Source organism: Microcaecilia unicolor, chromosome 7, assembly GCF_901765095.1.
Source record: "Microcaecilia unicolor chromosome 7, aMicUni1.1, whole genome shotgun sequence".
Classification (NCBI taxonomy): Eukaryota; Metazoa; Chordata; class Amphibia; order Gymnophiona; family Siphonopidae; genus Microcaecilia; species Microcaecilia unicolor.
Genome location: NC_044037.1, coordinates 185615483 through 185631467, shown reverse-complemented (window position 1 = coordinate 185631467; position 15985 = coordinate 185615483). Strand labels below are relative to the sequence as shown.

Sequence of the window (15985 nt, the reverse complement as noted above, 5' to 3'; positions counted from 1 at the left end):
AATCAATATATTCCGGGGTTTCAGGTATGCCCCTGAAGCGTAGGTTATGCCTTCTACTTCTATTCTCTAAGTCCTCCAACTTATCTGTCAGTTGTTGCTGGCCCAAACGAACATCTGCGACCGCTCTGTCCAGTGCCCCAATCTCTTCCGAGTGTTCTTCTATCCGGGTTTCCACCTTCTCCACGCGACCCCCCAAGTCTCTGATTTCACCTCGGAGGTCGGATCCCAGCGTTTCCAATTCCGCCCGGACCGCTTTTACATCAGTCCGGATCTCCTGCAGCCATTCTTTTAACTCCGCTAAGGGGTCCACCGCTGACGACTCCGGTTCCTCCCCGAAAAGGCATGGGCTGTTCTGAGTGACCTCAGCCGTTCGTTTTCCGGCGCATGGGGGAGGGTCGCCTGCTCCTGCCTCGCGGTTCGCCGATGCGCCGCTTTTAAAGCCGAATTGGCTCAGGTCCGCTTGCGTGCTCATCGCGATTTGATGCACGCACTTTGTGGCTATCGCTGGGGGTAAAAAAAATTGCAGCAACGCTACCCCTGTCGGGAGACCTCGTGCTTTTTGTGCTGTGATGAGCAGGAGCAAAAGGGCTAAACCGCCATCTTCGTGGGTGACGTCACTTCCTCCCTCTGCTGCATGTCTTATCTTCCGCCTGGACCGATATACTCATACCACCCCTCTCCTCAAATCACTTCACTGGCTTCCGATCAGGTTCCGCGTACAGTTCAAGCTTCTCCTACTAACCTACAAATGCACTCGATCTGCAGCCCCCCCCCCTTACCTCTCTAACCTCATCTCCCCCTACGTTCCTACCCGTAACCTCCGCTCTCAAGACAAATCCCTCCTTTCAGTATCCTTCTCCACCACCGCCAACTCCAGGCTCCGCCTTTTCTGCCTCGCCTCACCCCATGCTTGGAATAAATTCCCTGAGCCCATACGCCAAGCCCCCTCCCTGCCCATCTTCAAATCCTTGCTCAAAGCCCACCTCTTCAGTGTCGCCTTTGGCACCTAACCACTATACCTCTATTCAAGATATCTAGACTGCACCAACTTGACATTTCCCCCTTTAGATTGTAAGCTCCTTTGAGCAGGGACTGTCCTTTTGTTAAATTGTACAGCGCTGCGTAACCCTAGTAGCGCTCTAGAAATGTTAAGTAGTAGTAGTAGTATAACACTTGCTGTTTAAACCTATCAACCATTTAATAAGCATAAGAGACTGGGGAGTGATAAAAATAAATAGTAGTGATTGTTTAAAATCTGTAAATGTTCTGGCTGGTTGAAAGTTTGTTTTGAGCATATACACTGAGAGGAGAGCATGCCTGCAGGGAAATATACTTGACAACTATCAGGTGACCTGGAGACAGCTGTAGCTAAAAGCCGTTTAATTGGCTGATGGCTTAAAGCGATAGGTTCAAAGAGGAAGTTTAGTTGAGATGGTGTTGAAAGAGCTTGTGAACTTGCCAAAGTTTAGAGGAAAGTGTCAGACTCCTATGGATAATCTGGACTCATGAGCCCTTGGACCACTGCCGAGGAGCGGCAGCAGCAGGAGAACCACCCAAACACGAGATAAGGCAGAACAGACGGACTGGTAAAAACAGGACTGGAACCACCGGACTGAAGCTGCAGCTGAGGCAGTGCAAGCTGGAACAGGTAGGGCAGGAACAGCTAGACTTCACCTGTGCTTGACCGCCGTTCCCCAGGGTTGAGCCCCTGGGTGCGGGCAGCCGGCAGGACTATGGGAGAGAAGGGAAAACCAGAACTGCAGGGTCCAGCAGGCAGCCAGCAGTCAAGTAGCCCAGGAAACAAGCAGAACAAAGGCAGGCAGTAACAGTAGAATACTCCACAGAACAAGCAGGGTAAAAGGCAGGCAGCAACAGTAGAATACTCCAGGAAACAAGCAGGGTCAAGCCGGAATAAGAAGTAAGCAGGGTAGCACTTCAACAAACACTCACCGACGAGCAACTCTTCAGACGACCTCTGTTGCAAAGGCAAAGCCTGAAAGGTCCCAGGTGCTTAATGAAGGCACTACAGATGAGGTCACCAGTAAGGGTGGGTGGGGCTTGGGAGCAACAACAGCAGAGCATGGCTTGTTTGGAACAGGATCCCGGAATGGACTAGCCTGGACTGGAACGGATTTCAGGATTTTCACAAGGCTTCAAGATTTACAAACAGACTTGGCTTGGCTGGAGAACCCCAAAGGAAGTCCGACAGGGAATATAGTCACAATCGTGACAGAGAGGACTTATCAGTGAGGGATAATTATATAATTCTCACATACTGAAATCTGATGATTTATCTGTTCCTTCTAGCTGAAGTCTGTTCAGACCTTGTTGAAATCTGTGAAGCTGTGGGCTATAGGAAGGGAGGGGAATGTGGTGGGTTTGGGAAAGGCAGGAGAGATATTGGAGAGGAGAGGGAGCAATGTGGGACCCAGCCTTGACATATAAGGGTCACAGTATTTCTGGCCATTTTTAGTCCTAAACTGCCCGCCACTAATACATGAGATCGACTTATAGACGAGTATATACAGTATGTGTCTGATTCAGTCCTGTTCATTGATGGTAAAAGCAAATTGCTTACCCATAACAGATGTTCTTTGTAGTGAGCAGATTAAATTGTACATCCCCAAGGGTTGTACCTCTTGTGCTATAGAAATACCTGTGGAGGCATGCATTTGGGAAGGGCTGTGTATGCTCATAATTTTACACCAATTCTGAGCTCTGGGAGTATTTGTCACAGTACCAGCCAATGATTTCAGATACTTGTGAACCTTATTAACCTTGCTATGATGAAAAAAAAAAACCACACATGTTGGGGCATCCTAATTCTGTATTTGTTCTTTGAGAATTCAGAGCATAATTGTTCCCTTTCCCAACAGAAACACTGCATTACTCTCTTCAAAGATGCCTGAAAGAAATAACTGTAAACATGGTGGTGGTCTGGGTAGTGTCTGGGTAGGGACTATGGACTCCACTTATACTGATCTCTAGGGCAGTGCTTCTCATCCCAGTCCTTGAGACATACCTAGTCCCATCAGGTTTTCAGGATATCCACAATGCATGGGCATGAGATAGATTTGCATGCACTTCCTCCTTGGTATGTAAATCTATCTCATGCATATACACTGTGGATATCCTGAAAATCTGATGGGATTAGGTGTGTCTTCCTAGGGGATCACATTCTTACATCCTGATGAGCAAGTCTCCTAGAGATGTCTTCCAAGACAACCGGAGGAGGCTCAAGCAGGTTTCTACTCCAAATATTTTTCGAAGAATCTTAGACATCTGAATATATTCCTCTAAAGAGAAATTCATTATGAATTCTGTTCATACCATCCTTTTTCTCATTGATGTGAAGCACTGGTTATGTTCACTGGATTTTATTCATCACACTTGTTGAAAGTTTGAGATTCTTTCAGAAGATGCCACCTACTAATATGCTATTTATCCTGCTGTCTCTAGACAACCACTCCAGCAACTTCAGTTTACATGAAAAGGTTTGTTTCAATAATAGGTCCCCAAAGGAATAGAATACTGGGTAATAAATGTTTTAAATAGACTGGTTTCTTAAGTTACTTTTCTGTTTTAATTTTCTGACTGGGGCATGAGCAGTTGATTATAAGCTGCTTATCTATGATGCAAGAGTCCAAGTTCCAGGGGCAAGGCCAAGCCTACAGCAACCTCAGGATAAAGCATCTGGGTGGAAGCAGTCTCAGGAGCAGGAATTAAGGTATTTGCAAAATCAGGGTAAAATGATGGCTCAGCTGGTGACTTCAAGGCACATTTCAGTTCACAGTGTGTGTTTCATCAGTGATAGAGAGGCCTGTTTTCATAGTACTTACAAAGTTGTATAGTAACCTATGGAACTTTGTGTTTTTGCAAATGAGCCCCGTTGTGTGCATAGGCAGTGTATTCTTTAGCAATTTAAATAAATCACAGTAGATTAATTTAAATCATCAGTTTCAGTTGGTTTTTCATGTTTTGTTTTTATTGTTTTAAAGAGAATGATGCATTCAGTGGTTCATATATAAATACAGCACATTGGTGTATTTATATACTAGCCGTTAAGCCCGTTAAAACGGGCGAGTATTGGTATGTTCTATTTTGATGTCTAACTCCCACCCTCCCTCCTTTACTCCCAGCTCCAAGGACCCCCCTCTGTCCATCCCTCCCAGCTCCAAGGCCCCCCTCCTTCTGACCTCCCATGTCCAGCATCCTCCTTCTTTCTCTGCCAGCTCCAAGGCCCTCTGTCCCTCCCTCCCAGCTCCAAGGCCCCCCCTCCGTCCCTCCCTCCCAGCCAGCTCCAAGGCCCCCCTCCTGAGACCTCCCATGTCCAGCATTTCTCCTGCCCGTCGCCACCCCTCCCCCCCCCCGAGGTCGCCGCTACCGCTCCCCCCTCCACCCGGGCCGGGCCCTCTCCTCTCCATTAAACGTACAGCGCCTCACCTCCGAAACTGCAGCAGGCAGAGCGCCTCCCGTCGGCCTTCCTTCCCTGCCTGTGTCCCGCCCTCGTGTGACGTAACGTTGGCGAGGGCGGGACACAGGCAGGGAAGGAAGGCACAGGAGCTAATCTGCCTGCTGCAGTTTTGGCGCTGTAAGTTCAGTGGAGAAGAGAGGGCCCGGCCCAGGTGGAGGGAGGCTGGCAGCGACCTTGGGGGTGGGGGTGGGGGAGGGGAGCGGTAGTGACCTCGGCGGTTCCCTCCCTCCCCTTCCATGTGGTGCACTCCTCAGCGAAGTTTCCCTCTCTGTTCCATCATCATGTCTTGACGCGGGGGCGGGACAGAGAGGGAAGGCTACGCATTTGCAGGTGAGTCGGTCACTTGCCATTTATATGTTTGATGAACCATATATAAATAAGACCAATAACAACCCAGACACTTGCGGTTAAATACCTGATTAACTTTGCTATGATTCCATATATATATATATATATATATATATATATATATATATATATATATAAATAAAACATCTTCTTACTATAATAAAAAGCACATCCAACGTTCTGAATCTGACTCCGTGGCTTCACTCAAGGGTTCGTAACGGTGTAGATCTCTCTCTGCCCATGTCTCTCTGCCCTGCCCTCGCGTCTAAACGTGATGACGGTTGCGGTTGCAGGCTAAGCCAGATCCCCCCGCATCGGCGGGTGTGGTGTCCCTCCCCCGCTCCGCGGGGATGAGCTGGACGGATTCCCCTCCCCAACTTGTGTGGGGATGAGCTGCGTTAATTCCCCTTCCCCGTTTCGGCGGTGGTGAGCTGGGCAGAGTGTCCCTTTGTGGGTGTAATTCTCTAAGTGCTGAGTCCTGCGGATGGAGCTTTGATATCAACATACTGAGGAGTTTCCGGCAGCACATGACCACATATAGGGAGGCAAAAGGATTGCTCTCTATCTCCACCTGCTGGTAGATGGACACAACCCACCAGTCTATGGATTGATCAGCTATGATTAATGGAAAGAAAATTATCAGGTATGATACATAATTTTACCTTTATTGCTTTGTGCAGAAATAACCTTGGCTTCCATCTGCAGACTTCATGTGCAAAAGTGCTTATTTTAAGACTATCATGGATACACCTCTGCAGATTGTCAGTGTAATTCAAGCTGTCTAAGCTTGATATGTGGTATTTTGCTTTCCAAAGTGCCATCGGCTCAGCGAGGAAAAAATATTAATGTTTTCAAGATCACCAACTTGTAAACAGAGCACTGTTGCCCTTGAACTTCAAGGCAAGGACAAAACTCATGCATAGTTGGTTGGATCAGTGAATAATGCATTTAGAACTAAAACTACTTAGCAGACTTAGAGGGGTATTTTCAAAGCACTTCCATAGGTTACTATGGAATTTTGTAAGTCTAAGTGCTTTGAAAATGAGCCCCTTAGAGAAGGAGCAGAAAGAAAATAACAAACCTATGGTTTAAGAAGTTGAAAACTTTAAAGAAGATCTGACTGACTGACCTTGAAACAGTGAGGGGCTGATACTGTTACCTTGCATTAGAGTTTTACGCATGGCTTCTGTCACATCTGTGGCCGTGACCACCCTCATACTTACCCTGTTTCTGGGAGTCAGTGGCTGTGCTGGCTTCTGCTTGTCTCTGTGTCTGTCTTAGTTTCTTTCTGGCTCTGTGTGCTGATTGCCTTACTGGACCTCACCTGTGTGGGCTATGCCTCTTCCAAGATGGCTGCCGCCTCCTCTGTGCCAGCTTCCAAGATGACTGCTGCTTGTTTTTCCTGTGGGCTCACTTCCTATGTGTGTCAAGCCTCTCTTTGGGGTCAGTGTACTTCCTGTTTCTGTCCTACTGCTGGTGACTCATCAGTGAGAGCCTTCATAAGGAAGTGCTGGGCTGGCATTCAGTGCCTTTGCATTGAAGTGTTATGCTCTTAGGCCAGGTCAGGTTAGTAGGTGTCTGCTGCACTACTGCTTAGCCTCTCGCTGGGTTCCAGACCAGCTTCTTTCTGTGTCTGTTGTCTTCCCATGGGGGGTCTTCCCTGCCTCTGTTCCTGGCTTACTCTGTGTTTGGGGTGAAGCCTCTGTTCCTGGCTTACTCTGTGTTTGGGGGTGAAGCCTCTATCCGTGTTTGTTCTCTGTCTGCATGTGAAGCCTCAGCCTTTGTGAGTTCCACTAGGTGTGTGGAGCGGCTGTGGCTTCAGACCCTTGGCTTGATATTCCTGGTTTACTCTGTTTGCTCTGCTGCCGGCCCAAGACCCTTGGCCTGTTCTTCCTGGTTTACTCTGTTCGCTCTGTTGCCTATCCTGCCTTGCCTAGTCTGTGTGCTTACCCTGTTTGTATATCCTGAGTCCTGCCTTGCCTAGTCTGTGTGCTTACCCTGCTTGTATTTCCTGAGTGTGTATCCTGAATCCTGTCTCTGTCTAGCTAGTGTTTATTGCCAGGGCGTGGTTCCTGTTTCCTGCTGCTTCCTAGCTAGTGGGTTTACCCGCTGGGTATTCCCTGATCCCCAGTCTGCCTTGCTGGCATGTTGCCCTAGTCTTTGCTCCTGCTAGTCTGCGTATGTCTTGTCTCCTTGATCTGCCTTCTGGTTCTTGCTAGTGGCGGTGCAGCAGCTCCCTGTCTGAGTTTAGTTCCTAGTCTAGTCTCCCTTGTGTTTCCTAAACCCAGGGTGGGTCCTCTAGTTCTCCTGTTCCGGCCCTGTCCTACAAGTCCTGCCGGCCGCCTTCACGCTAGAGCTCAACTCTAGCGGAACGGTGGTCAAGCGCAGGTGAAACGGATCCTGTCCTGCCGGTTCCAGTTGCCTTCTTCCGATCCCGAGTTCCAGTCCTGTTCTTCTGTATGTCCGGTTCCAAGATGGTCTTGCGTGCCTCTGCCGCTCCTCGGCAGGGGCCCAAGGGCTCACGATTCCCAGTGCGGCCCCGAGGACCTGACAGCATACCAAGGGCCTCGAGAACGCGACAGTTTCCTAGCATTAGCATAACACAAAAATTCTGCACCCCAATTCTGTAAGCAAAAGCATGTGCAGAAAATATGTGCTAACATGGGAGAGCATACCGGAAGCATTTGTGCATGGTTCTGTGCTAGTGGAAACTGCTTTGTGCACAAATTTGTATCGGTTTTCATCAGATTGCATGCATATATATCGAAGTGGATGCTAGAATGTCATTGTATGCATAAATGCCAATATTTATGCACAAAATAGCTTTTAAGCGTATGTACTAGTAGTGCTAGTACTGATGCTCTTTTATCAACAGTCCAGCACTTTACTCTTTTTTCAGCATGCCTCCTCTCAAGCTGTGATTTTTTTTTTTAATTATGCATGGATCCTTGTACTCAGAGCAGTAAATGGAAGAAAGAGGTGTGAAATATTTCTTAACACCATCGTGGAAGAAGGAGCAAAGCATTTATGCCTCCTCAGATCTGGGTTAAAGCTCCAGTGTTGTGCTCAGCCTCCTTTTGTGCACTGTGTGCATCTGCACAGAATAGCCAATAGCTCTATTAAGATGGGTTTGAATGTGCTGCCAAAGACTTTGCACACAAATCTGCGCAAAAGTCCTTTCTGTCTAGGGTACATACAAAATCATGTGCAAACAACTGTTTTAAGAATCCATCTGTCCAGTCTTTGGTTTTCCATGGTCAAACATCCCACTTTCTCCCAGAGGTAGTTCAAGACATTGTTTGCCATATTCTACAAGCTGAGGATCCAGTACCGGAACACTCCCTGGCATTAGGTTGGACAAAGTGCATAGGGCTCTTGGTATTAATCAAGACATTTTGCCCCGAGATATAGTGGTGTAGATTTTTCACTTAAAGAGAAAGTACTGAGATTATTGAGGCTGCAGTCCGCTTTACAACGGCACTAAGGATTGAGATTTTCCATGCTTTGGTGGAGAAGAGAGTTCTTGGGTGTGATGACCTTTCTGTGAGAGGCAAATATCAGATATGTCGACCTTTCCCTGTGGCTTGCAATTCACTTTTAACGGCGTCATTAAAAAGGCCCAATCCCTGGCAGATGCGTGGAAAGCTTTGCAGCAGTTGCAAGTAGCTAATCTCCCGGAAGAAACGCTAGCAGAGCTGCATAAAAAGGACCAGAGACAGCTGGCCCCAAAGTGGAAACAAGTACAGTGGGGCAAACCTCGAGACCACAAGGACCATCACCTGTCCGGTTCGTCAAAGGAAGCGCCTGAAGGATTAACCACTTGAAGGGGCTTTCTTGTTTGATTGTCTGAACAGAAGGTGCTGTTTGGAGATCTGCCTACCCTGAGAGTGCTGGACATTCGTCATGCAGGCTTCATGTTACGGGGATCTATATTTTTACCCTGTTCTGTTGGATGAGTGGTCTGGTTGTGTTTGTGGATTTTATATGAGCATGGGGGGAGGGGTTATCTAATGCATAGCTCCACAGGGGGATGTATTGCTGTGTGGGTGTTGTTTTAATGTGTTGTCATGGTCCTGGTGGGTGGGGGGAGATCACTGAAGCTGTTGAGCTAATGGGCACTGCCTCAATTATTTATGCCCATGTTCTTGGAATATGGGAAGGGTTGGAGGGTGAGGGAGGAGGGCTGGGGGAAGTGGGGAGCTTGAGGGAGGGGGAGGGCAGAAGGCACGGGTAGCGGGAGATGCATGTTAATATTAGTACATTGAATGTGAAAGGCTTAAACTTCCTTGTCATCAGCAGCAGATGAATCCATTACGAATGGGTTGTGTCCACCTACCAGCAGGGGGAGATAAAGAACACTGAAAACCATAGTGCCTCTGGGATGGCTAGCTCCATCTGCTTCTCAGTATTTCTCTATCTCCCAGCAGGGTTGGACGCAGCTTGTTCAGCTCCTTGAAGATTCTGCCTGGGGTGGCTCCTTTGCTTTTGCCAGTTGTAGCAGGGGTGTTGTGGCTAAGTGGAGCCCACTTTAAAGGCACATAGGTTCGCCCTTTCCCTGCCTTACCCTTCCCCCTGTGTGGATGCAGGCATATAGGTTTGCCCTTTCCCTGCCTTTCCCACCCTCTTCTGCCTCCGGAGTGCCTTTGTAGCTGTTTGCCTCCAACTTTCCTCACAGCGTTAAAAAAAAAAAAAAAGCGCTTTTCAGCGCTGCTATTTCTGAGGCTTTTCCTGACTGTGCAGCGTGACCAGAGCTCGTGGACTCAGTCCTTTGAGGTAAGAGCGGTACTCAGCTCCTCCGTGAAGGGCCCGCGGACGGCGTTCCAATCGAGGTGATTTTGGCACGAAGCCGCCTTTTTGAATTTTATTACGCCTTTTTCGGCGATGGCTGCTGAGGGAGTTAAGCGCTGTTCCCATTGTGGCAAGTGCAGATCAGCAGTGGGGCTCTATAAAACGTGCTGTTTAGACGGTAGAGCCAGTACAAGCATGGCGAGCGATGATTCTTCCCGCTCGATGGAGCTGGCAGCAGGCGCCATCTTGGAAGCGCCGCATGGCTCGACCCCTGCGGTTGCAGAGGAGTCTGAGAGCAGAGGGGCACCTCGGGCCGAGGCTACCAAAGGAGCTACGTTCCCCGTGGCTCCTAATTCGGAGACGGGAGGTCAGGGTGAGTTTTTCTACCCCGAGTTTGTGCTTATTTTACATAAAGCCTTCATGCTGAAAAGAGCTCTGCCGCAGGTGTCTGACACTGCATTGCTACCTGGTTCCCCTCCGACTGATGATGGCCCGGGGCTGATGGCAGACGTGGATGCCCCTGAGCGTTGGATGCACGCTAAGCATAGACGGGTAAATTCCCCGTCGGAGAGTGGCGCTCCAAGGGTCAAGTGGTTCCCCCCTCCAGACCTCGCTTCCGTGAAGCTAGAAGGTATCGCCCGGGGCGCTCTGCTGGGTGTACTCAATGTGCCCGCTTTCAGCAGAGGAACTCCTTTCGCTCGGACAAATGCTCCGCAGCGGTAGGCTCAAGGCCAGGAGTTCAGGGCCGTCCTCCACAATGATGGGACGTCGGTCCACTCCTCCTTTACAGCTGTAGGAGGACGCCTTTCCCTCTTTCTCGAGGAGTGGACCAAGATTACCTCAGATCAGTGGGTCTTGGACCTGATCAGAGAAGGTTACCGATTGGAATTTGGTGCCCTGGTGAGAGACGTGTTTGTGGAGTCCCGATGCGGTACTGCCGTCAAACGGGCGGCGGTAGAGGAGACTTTACAAGTCTTGTTGCACCTTGGTGATCCCTGTGCCTCCCGCCGAACACGGCTGCGGACGTTACTCCATTTATTTTGTGGTGCCTCGAAAAGGCAGGTCTTTTCGGCCCATTCTCGACTTAAAGAAAGTTAACGAGTCACTAAGAGTGCGGCATTTTCACATGGAAACCCTGCGCTCCGTCATTGTGGCGGTACAGCCAGGAGAATTCGTCACATCTCTGGAGCTAAAAGAAGCTTACTTGCACATTCCTATATGGCCCCCGCATCAACGGTTCCTCCGGTTTGCAGTGTTGGGAAAACATTTCCATTTTCGGGCCTTGCCACAGCTCCCCGAACCTTTTCCAAGGTAATGGTGGTAGTAACTGCCTTTCTCAGGCGAGAGGGTATCCAGGTTCTCCCGTACCTCGATGATTGGCTCATCAGAGCAGACTCTGCAGAAGAGAGTTGTCATGTAAGAGCCAGAGTGGTCTCAGTACTGCAATGTCTGGGCTGGGTCGTCAATATTCCTGACCTAATGCAGTGCAAGCTTCAGAATCAGGTCCGTCTGCTCCTGAGGATACCTCGCCTGCGAGCTTGGGAACGGGCAGAAATTTAACTTTTGTCATCTGGAGCTGGACTATTCTGATCGAATACATGCTATCCCCTCCTACCAGCAGATGGAAGTGAAAAAAAAAAAGATCTTTTCCAATGAAGTCACTGGTATAAGGGGCTGGTGCTCGGTGGAAAACTCCAGTATTTTCTCTTCTTTTAGCAGATGGTAAGTTGTTCAGGCTGGTGCTCCTGGTCCCTGGCCTAGCTCCCTGATCTCCAGGCCAAGGCTGCACAGTATAATAGAGCCTAACAGCCGATCCCCTGATTCCGAGGACTGGACCTGGTTGAGCGTGGCGCATAGCTCTGCTGCCCTCCCAGTTCTGCATTTTACTGGCCACTGGGTGAGGCGTTAGATCAGCTCCTTGGGACCCTGCCAGAGGGGTCAAGGTCCCATCCTCCCTCCCTTGTTACTGTATGCCCTGTTTTGGGTGTCCTTCCTCCAGACTCCTCTGCAGCTCCCTAAGTAGGTCAACAACAAAAACATTGGCTTTTTCTGGTTTAGATTTATTTCCTTCTTAAGGGAATAAAGCTAAATGAGTTTTTTTTTTTTTAATCTGCCTTTTCTTTTTTAAAAAGAAAAGAGAGTGCACACCCACAGTGAGCAAGGGAATAGCGGAGATGCCAGTGTCCCAGGCCTAAATCAGCCCGAGCGAAGAGGCATGCTTGCACGTGCTACCCACAAAGTTAGTCATGCCTGCCGGCATATGCTGTTTTCTCTGCAAAAGTTGGCAGCTGGGAATAGCTGCTGGCTCTGTGCTCCTCCTGTGATGAACCGTTTCAAACTTTGGTGATGGTCCCAGGGTTGGGGAGCCGTCCAAACTGCTGTGCAGGATCCCTGCATGAAGTCCTTGGGACCCTCGGTCCCGATGTCTATGGCAGCCATGTTGGAAAATGCAGTTTATTCTCCTTCTGCAATTTCCTTGCAGCAGGATACCTCACAGCACCCATCGGGGATTAAGGGTGTTTCTATCCTACTCATCCTGGGTCTGGCTGTTGGGAGGAGGGTCCCTAGCCCCTTTTGGCTCTGGAGCTTAACTCAAAATTTTAAGCAAGCCCTGCAGGTGGAGGCTGGCACTTTAGCCAGCGGAGGGGCCTCTGCTAGGGCCCCACTGTACGGGCCAAGCATAACGGGGGGGGGGGGGGGGGACCAGGTTGCACAGAGTGGCCGCTGGAGGGTCTCTCAAACTCATTCTGCTTCAGATTTGAATTGCAGCTGGATTCTCCTCCTAGGGAGGAGATGGAAAATCAAGAGCGGTCCCATTTGAGCCAGCTTTTTAGACATGAAGAGCTTGTTTTACTGATGTTTTGGAGTTCCTTGGGCTCTCCAGATCTCCCACAGCCAACCCCAATGAAGTGACCCTCTTTTGGAAGGACTGGCAGGGCCCATGAAGCATTTTCCACTTCACAAGATACTCTCTTGCATGATGTTGATAGAGTGGAAGGCCATGGATGGGTCTTTTGAAGGGGGCAGGGCCCTGGATTTGCCTGTATCTATTTGCCCTTGAGGAGGTGGAAAGGTACTGGAAGTACCCCAAAGTAGTGGTGACAAAAAAGACTGCTGTTCAAGTGCAAGGGGGCTTAACTCTCAGGAAACTCATGAGAAGCGAGTGGAGCAGCAACTTAGGCTGGGGTTCACCTCTGAGGCAGCAAGCGTGAAGGCTGCCATTTGTGGAGGTTACATGGCTGGGTGATGCTACTTTGGTTTTATGTCCCTTAGGTGTCTCAGCTGGAGTCGGGCATGGCCTTTCTGGCTACCATCCTTCCATCCTGGTTGGTGGTGTCCTATGTGGTGGGTCCGTCATTTGTTGTGGTTGTGCCATTGAGCTGCAGACGCTGCTTCCAAGAAACTTCTCTGTCAGCTGTCCTTTCAGGGCCTGCTGCTGCTGTTCAGATAGGACAGGGAAAAGTTGGTGAAGGATATGGATGAGGCTTGGCCTCTCTGGCTTCCTGAACTCCAGTAGTGACAGACTTGAGAACTGCAGTCCACAAAGATACTCAGCCAATTTGAAAGCATTTGAGCTAGTCTACCGAAAATAATAGGCAAAACTGCACCATCCTTCTGTGCAAACTGATTTATCCTAAATGACTCATGGCTGTTACTGCTACATTTGGGGCTTCCAGCAAGTATTGAGTCAAGGCATGTGAAGACTTATGCAGTCAAAATGTTTTGTCTTATTCCTAATTTTTGAATATTTCTGTGATTTTTCTTTTATCTTGAGAGTATATTGTGTAGATCAGTGAAGGATTTTTAATGCATTTCAAATAATATTTTCTAAACAACAGAATATAAGGTACAATGATATAAAGATTTTATAAAGCATTATGGAGAAAACCCACTTTTTATATGAAGTCCTAAACATTATAACTCTAATATGTTTTTGTTAAGCATATAGAATCCTTTCCTGTGTCAATCATACATTCGTCTCCCAGCTTTATTTCCTAGTGTGTCATCTCTTGATTACTACTTTGCCATATACTACTGGTTGCTCCTGAGGAATTTTGCTGCAGGTCTGCTGTTTATTGCAGTTGTCATTGACATGTTAGACAGATTTTGTAAGGTGCTAAAAATGATTGGAAGCCAACCACAACTAAAGTCAGAATGCCAGAGCTAGCAGAACTGGAGGCTTGGTTATTATGGCCCTAGGTGCTTGCATTGTATATCTGAACAATTGGGAGAGGTTTTTGGAGTAGTGTGAAATTGACGAGTATATCTGTTGATTTGGGCAGGGAACTTAGGGCCCCTTTTACTAAACTGTGCTAGCGATTCCCAGCACGGCAAATGTTCTGCAGCCTGTTGGGCCCTGTTGCATTGGGCTGTGTCGCATTTGCTGCACAGGAATCGCGCGGTTTAATGAAAGAGTCCCTTAGTGGGCTTTACAGTCTTTTCATGTGCTCTAATCAGTAATTTGGATCTCCTATGATATAGCCATTCTAATATTATTTATTATGTCTAGATTCCAGCACAGCCAGAAGCATCAAGATGAGGACAAGAGAACGAGCCGCTTGGAAACCTCATCTGCCAGAAATTTAATGGACATCGGAACACGGCGGATCTTCTCAACAGACCATGATATATTCAGACAGAGTGTGCGGAGGTTCTTCCAGGAGGAAGTGGTTCCACATCATACACAGTAAGGACATTGCACAACATCACATTTGTCCAACTTTACATTCTTTTATCTTATCTGCCATGCCTGGCCAGTTAAATAGGTTTTTGGGGTTTTTTTTTTTTTTTTTTGGGGGGGGGGGGGGGGTAGTTTTTATAGTTCTATTGTTTTTCGTAACAACATAAAAGTGGACCTACTGGGTCAGACCAAGGGTCAGTCCAGGTCACAAGTACCTGGTAGACTCCCAAAAAGTAGCAAGATTCCGTGATACTTGACCCTAGGAATAAGCAGTGGCTTTCCATAGGTCTACTTTAGTAATAGCTTATGGACGTTTTCTCTAGAAACTTGTCTACACCTTTCAAAACAAAAAAATAACACGCAGTAGCATTAACTGCTTTTACTACTTGCTCCAGCAATGAGTTCCAGGGCTTAACTATACACTGAGTGAAAAATATTTTTTCTAATTTGTATTAAAAATGCTAAATGTAAATTCATGGAGTGTCCCCTAATCTATGTACATTTTGAAAGAGTAAACAATCTATTTGCATTTACCCTTTCCACTCCATTCAGGATTTTATAGACCTCTTATCGTATCTTGCCTTAGCTGTCTCTTCTCCAAGCTGAAGATTCTTAACATCTTTAGCCTTTCCTCGCACGAAAGTCAATCTATCTCCTTAATCATTTTGGTTGCTCTTCCCTGTTCTTTTCCAGTTCCACTATGGTGCTCATTTTCAAAGCACATAGACTTACAAAGTTACATAGGGGCTTATTTTTGAAAGAGTTTAAAAACATCCAAAAAGTGGCATAAACCTTTTTCTCTCGAACATCCAAATCGCTGTTTTCAGAACCCATTTTTTTAGATGTTTTTCTATGCTGTTCGTTTGCAGTGCGTCCAAATCACAAGAATGTGTGTCACGGGCGTGTTAAGGACAGGATTTGGGCATTCCTAACACTTGGACATTTCTCTGCCATAATGGAACAAAACAAAAGCATCCAGAGCTAAAAATTGGATGTGTTGGTCTAGACCCGTATTATTAATTAAGCCACAAAAAAGTGCTCTAAATGTCCAAATGACCACTGGAGGAATAATGGAATAACACCCCCTTACTCCCCCAGTGGTCACTGACCCCCTCCCACCCCCCAAAGATGTGACTGAAACAGTACATACAATCCTCTACGAAAGCTTCAGATGATATAGTCAGTCCAGTTAGAGCAGCAAGCAGGTCCCTGGACTGGTCTAGTGGTTGGTGCAGTGCACTGTGGAGAAGGGGACCTAGGCCCATAATTCACTCTTAACTGTTACAGTTATGGTGGAAATTGTCAGCCCCCCAAAACCCACGAACTTACTGTACCCACATATTGGTGACACCTGCAGGCATAAGGGCTATTGTAGTTGTGTACAGTAGGTTTTTGGTGGATTTTGGAGGGCTCAACATACAGTATAAGGGGGTGAGGGTGAGATGTGTACCTGGGACCTTTTGTGTGAAGTCCACTGCAGTGCTCCACTGCTCTGCCTGGATGTCTCTGTGGCCAGTCTACTAAGAATACTAGTTCCTCCTACATCCCAGTGGTTTGATTTAGTGCATTTTTCACTTGGACATTTTTTTTTTCAAAAATGATCCAAAAAGAGAGAGAGACTAAGCACAAAATATCTAGGACATGGCTGTTTTTGAAACAAAAAGATAAGATGTTTTTCAGGTTTGAAAATGCCA

The 15985-nt window shown here is 47.7% G+C and overlaps 1 protein-coding gene across 1 annotated transcript in view; it reads left to right on the top strand.

The window, feature by feature from the left end:
• ACADL (acyl-CoA dehydrogenase long chain) overlaps positions 1-15985 on the top strand; it is a 191907-nt gene that overhangs the window by 17214 nt on the left and 158708 nt on the right. The window contains exon 3 of the mRNA XM_030210840.1: positions 14121-14297. Within this exon, the coding sequence (XP_030066700.1) occupies positions 14121-14297 (177 nt within the window). The remainder of the gene's footprint in view (positions 1-14120; positions 14298-15985) is intronic.